Source organism: Phaseolus vulgaris, chromosome 11 (assembly GCF_000499845.2).
Source record: "Phaseolus vulgaris cultivar G19833 chromosome 11, P. vulgaris v2.0, whole genome shotgun sequence".
Classification (NCBI taxonomy): domain Eukaryota; kingdom Viridiplantae; phylum Streptophyta; class Magnoliopsida; order Fabales; family Fabaceae; genus Phaseolus; species Phaseolus vulgaris.
Window position 1 is genome coordinate 46,369,799 of NC_023749.2, and position 9,192 is coordinate 46,378,990.

At 37.8% G+C, this 9,192-nt stretch overlaps 1 protein-coding gene and 1 pseudogene across 1 annotated transcript; both read right to left on the bottom strand.

The window, feature by feature from the left end:
• Positions 1 to 210: 210 nt before the first annotated feature.
• Positions 211 to 948, bottom strand: LOC137808807 (uncharacterized). Its single transcript, XM_068610091.1, has one exon. It carries the CDS (start codon positions 946 to 948, stop codon positions 211 to 213), a length of 738 nt encoding a protein of 245 aa, XP_068466192.1.
• A 4,106-nt stretch (positions 949 to 5,054) lies between these two features.
• Positions 5,055 to 8,609, bottom strand: LOC137808817 (ankyrin repeat-containing protein BDA1-like; annotated as a pseudogene).
• Positions 8,610 to 9,192: the final 583 nt, after the last annotated feature.

Here is a 9,192-nt window from a genome sequence, read left to right on the forward strand (position 1 = left end):
CTGGGCTACCGGCCTAGCCTCCTTACAGACTGATAGTTTGTGCGAGATTATGCGAGGATCTATTCCCGGCATGTCGGTTGCCGACCATGCGAACAAGTCCGTATTTTTGTATAGGACAGCTGTGATAATGTTCCTTCCCTCTTCTCCTAAGGTTGATCCCAAACGTGTATTCTGACCTGCTCGGCCCACCCGGCATAGCACCACCTCTTCCTAGGGTTCCACCTGAGGTTCGTCATTCGGTCTTAGATCCAGGTCATCACTCAGGGATATATGATGAACCTCGGCCCTCCGGGTGGGTGTTCGCGGTGGCAGAATCTTCAAACTCGCTGCGTAACATTCTCTGGCCGTCTTTTGGTCGGCATGTAGAGTAACCACCTCCCGGCCCCTACTCGGGTTGTCGGCTGGGAACTTCATGGCCAGGTGGGGTGTCGAGACTATAACTCCCAATTTGTTGAGAGAGGATCGCCCTATCAAAATATTGTAAGACGTTTCGGCGTCGACAAGTAGGTATCTGATTTTGATCTTCCGGCAGTCTCGGTTTCCTTCTCCAAACTTGGTGTCCAGGTCAATGTACCCTCTGGTGTTGACTCTCTGCCCCGCGAATCCAATGATTTGTTCATCATACTGGACAATGTCGTCATCCGACATGCCCATCTTTCGGAAAGTCTTCCAATATAAGATATCCACAGAGCTTCCTTGATCTATCAGAGTTTTCATGATGACAAAGTTGGCTACTTCGATGGTGACTACCATAGGGTCATCATGCTTCGGGTTTATGTTTCTGAAGTCCGAATTCGTGAAAAGCATGGGAGGCAGGTCTCTCCTGTTGCTTCTGCTGATGGAGTACACAGAACTAACCGCTCGGAGGTGTCTTTTTCGGGAGGATGATGTAGTTCCTCCTCCTGCGAAACCCCCGGCAATCGTGTTTATGACTCCCCGTACAGGCATGGTTCTTCGACGATCTCTTCCTCCTCATCCTTCTCGACCTTCCCGGCCTCTTCGGCCTCTCTGTTCATTTACCTGTGTGTCTCTACGCCCTTCACTCTTTTCCATGTCAACTTCGTTTTTCCCGTCTTCTCGGCCTGTCTGGACAAAGCGTCGCAGATGACCGGCTTGGATGAGCTCTTCGATTTTATCCTTCAGTGCCCAACAATCTTCCGTTGTGTGTCCAAAATTGCGGTGGTATCGACAATGCTTGGTTTGATTGACACTTTGCGGAGTAGGAGTCCTGCTCGGTGTCTTCAAGAGATCTGCATTGAGAGCTTCCTCTAAGACCCTCGACCTTTCAGCAGTCAAGGGGGTGTAACGGGTGAAACGCGGTCCCTTGGGAAAGTCTCTAGGCTTCCCAAAATGTGTTGGTCTGCTTCTGTCTCTCCTCCTCTCAGATTCGTCGGGTGCTTGAGCCCTGCTCCGAAACTCTTTCAATTCCTCCAGCTGCATGTATTTGGTGGCTCTTTGGCGCAACTCATCCAATGTTGTGGCCGGTTGCATGCATAAACTATCCGAGAACGGTCTCGGCTTCCGTGCAGTTACCATGTGGTGCATTGCCACTTCGGGACTTAGGTTTCATATGTCTAACGCCGTTTTTCTGAATCTGTTCATGAAGGCCCTCAAGGTCTCCGACTTCTCTTGCCGAATATTTACTAAGGCGATCGAAGTGAGGTGGTGTGGTCGGCTGGTAGTGAACTGTGCTCCAAACTTAGCCGCGAGTGTGTCGAAGCAATTTATGGATTGAGCTGGCAGTCGAGTGAACCAGCTAAAGGCTGCCCCCTTAAGTGAGGTGGGGAATATTCGGCACCACAACGCGTCTTCTGCCGTATGCAAGCCGACCTGTGTCAGGTACGCATTTACATGCTCATCCGGATCCGTGGATCCATCATACTTGTCCAACGTGGGGTTGTTCCAGGTTCCCGGCAAGGGGACTTCAAGGATGGTTTCAGTAAAGGGGCTTCTTCGAGGCGCCGTGCTTAGCACGTTATTTGAGGCCGGCCTTATGTTTTCTTGATACGAGCTCCCGGCCTCACGTGTATCCGTGTTCACGTGATCTCCTGAGGGGATATTATCCACGGCTTCCGGTATTTCCGGCTTCTCAGCAAGCTTTTCTTTCATCCGAGCATTCTCCTTCCTCAAAGCTTCCATTTCCTGCTGCATTTTCAAGATTAACGTCATGGGGTCTGGATGGCTGGTCTCTTCTTGCGCATTCCTATCGTTACCCGTCATGTTCCTCGTAGTCACCATGTGGACAATTCGTGGGGTTTTTTCTTCTTGGCCCCACGGTGGGCGCCAAAATGTTCCTACAAGATCTAAACCCTGCAGAACACTTCCTCTGATGATGTCTTGTGTTGTTCTTCTCGTCTTGTCGGTCTTTCGGTTGGTCTCCTTTCAGCTGGATCTTCGGCCTGGACACGATGGGGGGAGTACCTGCGAAGACACTCCGACGATCAAGTCAGACCGAGAGCTAAGTACCAGAAGAGTGGGGAGTGAATAGTTACCTTGGGTGATGTGCCTCTTCTGCTATTTATACTGCTCTAGGTGGGCTATGGCTGTTGTGAGCCTGTTTTAGGGTCCAAACGAAGGCCCAATTGTGTCTTAACCGTGCTTATCATTTAAGTTGGGTTGTTTATACTTAATTACGTGTTTAGCTTCGCTTGTTGTCGTATAGTCGTATAGTCGATTTTGTCGATTTAGTCGTCTAGTCGGCCTTTCGGCCATCTGGTAGTACAGTATATAAACTAAGCAATGGCTAATTCTTTCACTTTTTATTCCTGCATTGATAAATACGCATTATATAGTGGGTTTTATTTCTACATTGATAAATAGACATTATATACTTTGGGATACACATTATATACTCTGGGATATAAATTGCTGGGAAGGTCATGTTTGGGATACACATTATGTTTTGTAATCAGATTCATTCAAATTTATCATTTGATGACAAAAAAATCCTACGATGGATAGTTTTCAGATTTTACGGAAGGTTTGTATATGAATTTCTTCACTTCTGACAACCTAAACACAATAATCAAAATCCTTAAACAATCACTAATTTTTATAAAAAAAATAAAGAATATAACAAAAAATCTATATTAATTCAAACTTATTTTCTTTTCAAAATAAAAAATAAATAAAAGGAATTACTAAGAATTTTTTATAAAAAAAATAGTAAGCAACTAGTTTTACATAAAAAAATATAATAACACTTATATATTATTTAAACAATAATTAATTTTTCCTAATAGAAAATATTATTTTTTATAAAAAAAACAAAATAAAAGTTAGTGTGATTTAAGTTGTCACTGCAAGAAAAGAAAAAAAAAAGATGAAAAAGAATTTTATATTTTAAAATATTACTCTAAAGTTCAAAAACCTATGTGTAGGTTAAGCTCACGGATGTTTCAAAATTGTGTGGTTGCTAAACTCACGCATACTTCAAAATTGTGTGGCTTGTGTGTAGGCTAAGCCCCTGCTTAGAATATAAATATAATTTTGTGTGGCCAATGCGAAGGCTAAGCTCACGCATGGTTAAAAATTGTGTGGCACATACCTAGGCTTAGCTCACGCTTTTTTAAATAAACAATATAAAATATAATTTTGTGTGGGCCTACGCAAAAAAGTGTCCAACACAACTCCACTATTTTTACGTCGAGCATATTAGCTTCCAAATTTAAATAAATGTTAAGCTTATGCTAATTACACTTTTGCATCCGTTTACTGTACCTATTGTCCGTTTTTGGCTCATGCTAAGAAGGATATTTCTTGTAGTGATTTAAGATGTTAATGTTCTTGTAATCTAAGAAAGAACCATGACATTACATCTTTCCAAGGCCTTAATCATTATTACATTATTTAGAGATACTCCCATCAATAAATTTCAACTTGTTTTTTGATAAAAAGAGCTTCCCCTCCTTCTTCATATTTCTGGTCCATGTATAATAGTTAGTTTCATTATAGAAACAAGAATTTATCCTGGATTTTCTCCAAGATGCAAATAATATGGACTAGTAGGATTTAGGCACTGATCAACTGTATAAAGACTTTTGGATAAGGATTATTCCATTGATCTTTGAGAAAGTTTATCAAGAAAGAATGAAGAAGAAGAAAAATAGTAGTAACAAAAGTAGAGCAAGCCTTAACCTACTCTGATACCATCAAGAAGATGACAACACATTAAAGAAGAGCAAAAAAGTAAAAAGGTTGAGGATTACCATAGAAACACAACAAATCTAAAAAGAAAAGGGTAAACTTGCAGGGAGAAGTCTCTGGAAGACTTTTATACTCGTGCAAGTTGAAGAGCTCAATCGAGATCCATGGAGTTAAAGAAAACGCGATCAAAGAAGATGAAGGAAGAAGTCATAGACCAAGTAAGAAACAATACTGAAAAAAAAACTCTATTATGCAAAACTTTACACTATGAAAAACCTTATCCTTCTTCTCTTTCTTCTTATTTTTAATATATAATAGAAAGTCCTCGTCTAGTGTATGTTAGATAATCCTCATCTTCTACTATTAGACAGTCTCGTCTTCTATACTCTAGACAATCATCGGCTAACACATGTAATGTAACACATGTTAGATGGTCCTTTTCTAGCATATTTTTCAATAAAAATCAAATAAAATAGAAATTAAAAAAAAATCAATACTACACTAAAAATTACTAAGTAACTTCCTTTAATCATTGTTTAAAAAATGGTAAAATATATAACATGAATAATTTATCACGGGAATGACAGAAGTAGTAAATTTCATTCGAACCTAAACTCAAACATAAAGAGTAATCAAACTTATCCAACCCCTAATTTCAACCTATACCTATAAGTTTTGAAATTATGAATTTATCCTTTAATTTAGGATTTTTAGTTTTAGATATAAATTGTATAATTGAGAAACACTATAAATTATGTACAATCCAAAGCGGTAAACATATTTAAAATATAAACTTTATATTCTATTTTAGAATAATTTTTTTATTTTATATTTTGAATTGTACATTTTAAAATATAAAATAAAAGTTATAATTCAAGGAAGAATGGACTTCATGTGCCTCAATATGTAATTTTTATTTTGTATTTCGAAATATATTGTAAAAATACAAAATAAAAAAAAAATATTTTGGTACATATTTGTTTCCTTATTTGCTCCATTAGATTTTCATTCTACTAAAGATAAAGCCTCTTACCATATGTTTCTTCCGGTTGCACCATTCCTTGTTTCAATTTCCCTGTTGTCTTCACGACACTTAACTCTCTGATACACTGAAGAAAATGCCCAGCACACTCCAGAGTGCACGGAAGGGAATAAACAAACCATAACCAAATTCACAATTGAGGTAGCATTAGTGGGGGATATCACCTTCATAGAATACAGATAGCAGTAGGCAAACCAAATCAATGGCGTTAACAGTATACCACCCACTATCCCACTTGGCGTCAAAATACAGATTGCCACTGTTGAAACCAAAAGAGAAAGTGAATTCAAAATGGATAAGGTCATGAAATCACCTTCAGACATGACAGAAGTTCCAGCATTCCTTTGGGTACCAGCAGAAGTTCTAGAACTGATGGAACTGATGCTAACATTACTGATATTATTCTCTAAATTAGCCTGATAAACTCCACCTGGGGGGCTTAGTGCTGATTGATAGGTAGCAGTGGCAATGAGAGCAGCAACTATAAGAAAAGTCTGGCGTTGGTCTTCTGTTATATCCCTTCTGATACGAATTACAAATATCATTATTTTCTCTGCAACTGTGATATTCAACTTTTGTTTTTCCGCAATGGTTGGAGAATCAGTAACTGATGAACCATGTTTTGCACCAGCCCTCACTAAGACGTTCTTTATCTCTGCACTACCTGCTATGTCCAGTGCTGTTGAGTTTTCCAAATTCTTGGCCTTCAAATCAATTTTAGTCTTCGTCAACAATCGAAGCGCCTGCTCAACCAAACAAATAAGGAAAAATACTGTTAAAAATCTTCTATCACAGTTCTTATAATGTTATCAAGTTTAAGAACTAATCACGGGCACTGAATTATGAAGAAAATTTAATATAATGTGTGACACTCATTTTAAGATCTTAGGTGATTAATTATGATAATAGAAAGTAGATAAAATTCTTAAACTTAATGTTGAATGATAACAGAGGATTTACTTTTCATTCAGGAAAAGTAATATTAGAGGTTAAGTTTATTACATATTCGTACATAAAGTTTTATGCAAAATATTGATTCACTTAAAATATCTTACAAGTTAATTATAATTATCAAAATGTTATAGTATAATAAGATAAATTATTAAGATTCAATATTACAAAATCACATGTCACAAAATACCTTAATTTATAAAAAACGATTTCTATAGGGTAATTCTAAATTTCTATGAATACTTTAAAAAGTTAATAAATTAGAATAAAACAAGTTATTGATCCCACTAATATCAAATTTTGATAGTTATATAGTAAAATATAATATTTATTTTCTTTTATACAAAGTCAACTGCAAAATTGTTATATATATATATATATATATATATATTTAAACTTATAAAAACACTGTAACATCACAAGTTATATGCTATAATATTACAAATTATATACTCTAATTTGTTGATTAATGTGTACCGACCAGTCATCGGACGTTGTTGACCACTAGTGGTTTAGGGGCACGGTTCCACGAGCAGCGTGGGTCAGTATCTCGTAAAGCATGTACCCCAAGGAACCAAAGCATGGTCAGACGTTGGTCACCAGGATGTACCGACGTGCCACTAGTCAGTGTGGAGAGGTCGGACATCGGGGACCCGGACAGTAGAGCTGGGCCACGAGAGGTGGATCCCAGACCATACACCAAGTTATCAGTAAGGGAGAACCCTAGGTCATGAGAGTCCATGCGTGTAGAGTGGATGATGCGTTTAGGCGTAACACAAGTATAGAGTCACTGGAAAGATATGACCTGTGAAGGTCGCATTCCAAGGATGAGCTGCATGCATGACACGTGAACAGTTATGGCACTCCCAAAGTCAGGTGACCCTAGAGATCAGGTGCACGAGGGCATCCAGGTGGTCACCCCGAGGTCGCACTCCAGTTAGGGAACCCACGCGCTAGGTTATCCTAAGAGTAGGATAACAACAATGTTGGGCCCGCCCCATCAGAAAGCCATTTCGGGTAAAGAGGGAATCCTAGTTTCAGTTTATAAATAGGAAGGTAACAAACTTGGCAAGGTACGCTATTCATTTTGCGCCGCTTAACACACACAGTGACAGTTATACAGTTTGGTGTTTCCTAACCCTAAGTTTGACTTGAGCGTCGGAGTGCAAATGGCCTCTAGGGCGCCCTTTGTCTTTATGTTTTCAAGCATTCATCACAAGGAAGACACGTGCAAACGCAGGGATTATGGACGTGAGAGTGACGTAGGCGAACGAAGGCGTTTCAGGTCAACCAGCAGGAACATCTATAATATTACAAATTATATGCTCTAATTTGTTGATTAATGTATTTTTAATTTTTTATTGATAAGAAAAAATAAATTAAATAAAAATATTTAAAGAATATTCTAATTCTTAAACATAACCTTTGTAACTTGAAAGATCTAGCATTACAAAGATTAAAAAAAATGCACAAATAGAGTTATTCATAGAATACGAAGCTAATTTCTAATCAAACAAAAATATCATATGTTGTTGACTTTAGAGGAGTACTATTAGTGAGTCAATCAGAAGACAAAATATAGGTTGCTTGCTTTAACACAGTGCTGCTAAGATTATTCTGGCACTCCAACCCAACCAACCAAACTCTCATAAACATCATTCCATAACCAACTACTTACAAAATAATAGGGTTGAACTTATACCTATCTAGACCTGAGTTCTAAACTTTAAATTCCAGCAGAGCATATACCTAACTACCTAAGAACTATTTGTTGACTAATTGTAGACCAACTTTTATGTTGGCACTCCATAATGACATGATCAAATTATGTTCATAGGACAGAAAGTACCTTTGAGTCACTGATGAGGGCTGAAACATGCAGAATGGTGTTACCTGACTCATCTTTCCAGTTCAACACTGTTTTTTCTATCTGCATGGCACTCATCTGACATGTTCTCTTCAGCCATCCAACCAGGACTTGAAGAGCCTCATATTGTTGAAACCTCACTGCAATATGAAGTGCAGTTTCACATCTAACACTCACATCTTCAATGGATTCTGGACAAGCCATGAGGAACTTAGCCAAAAGATCAATTTCTCCGATCTGAGTTGCAAAATGCAAAGGAGTGAAACCTTCTCTCCCTTTGGCTCGAACCAATTCTTTGTTGATGCCTACAAAGCGAAGCACCATTCTCTTATGGTTGTGTTGCATAGCAAGGTGGATAGGTGTGAAACCCTGTTGATTTAGCTTCCAAGCAAATGAAGGTTTCAGCCTCATGATCTCAGTGGCAAACCCTATATTACCAAATGATGCAGCAACATGCAAAGGTGTCTCAACAAATGGTATTGAATCTTTGTGTTCCAAAACATGTGGATCCTCCTCAATTACTGTGTAGAGAAGGTTTATATCTCCATCTCTCGCAGCTTCTTTGAATTTGTTATCAATTGTTATGTTGATGTTTGAAGCCATAATTGTTTGGGAAGAAAGGATGAAAAAGTTTCTAATAAATAAACTTGTTTACGTCATATAGTGTTTGAGATATAAATCACTTAAATCAAATCTCCTTTTAAAAATTACAACAATCCAAAACCAAACCAATATATCATAAGTTCAGACACAAAACATAGTAAATGATTTTATCTAATTTTACTATTTTAACCCATCATAAATGAAAACTACAATTAGCCTATTTCTAGGGTGTTTTGCTGTGAGAATTGACGAGGGCTTTTGAAATATAAATTTAATGAATCTAACAAATGAATTTCATATTTTAGGGTACAAAATTATGTCTTATGTTGCTCTCGTTAACGGCCTTAGATCGTCTTCATCTTAATTAATTTCGTGTTGACTCATCTTTGCTTATTATTTTTATTTCAATTTAGACATATCACGGTTATTCTTAAGCACCACAGTTTGGTAGAAAAAAAAATTTAATTAAATCAAATAATTAATGAAATACGTATGATGATGGACTTGTTCAAACTAATTTATTTTTAAACCAAAAGTCATCTTCATCTTCGCTTTAAGTTATGACTTTTATTTGGACGACATT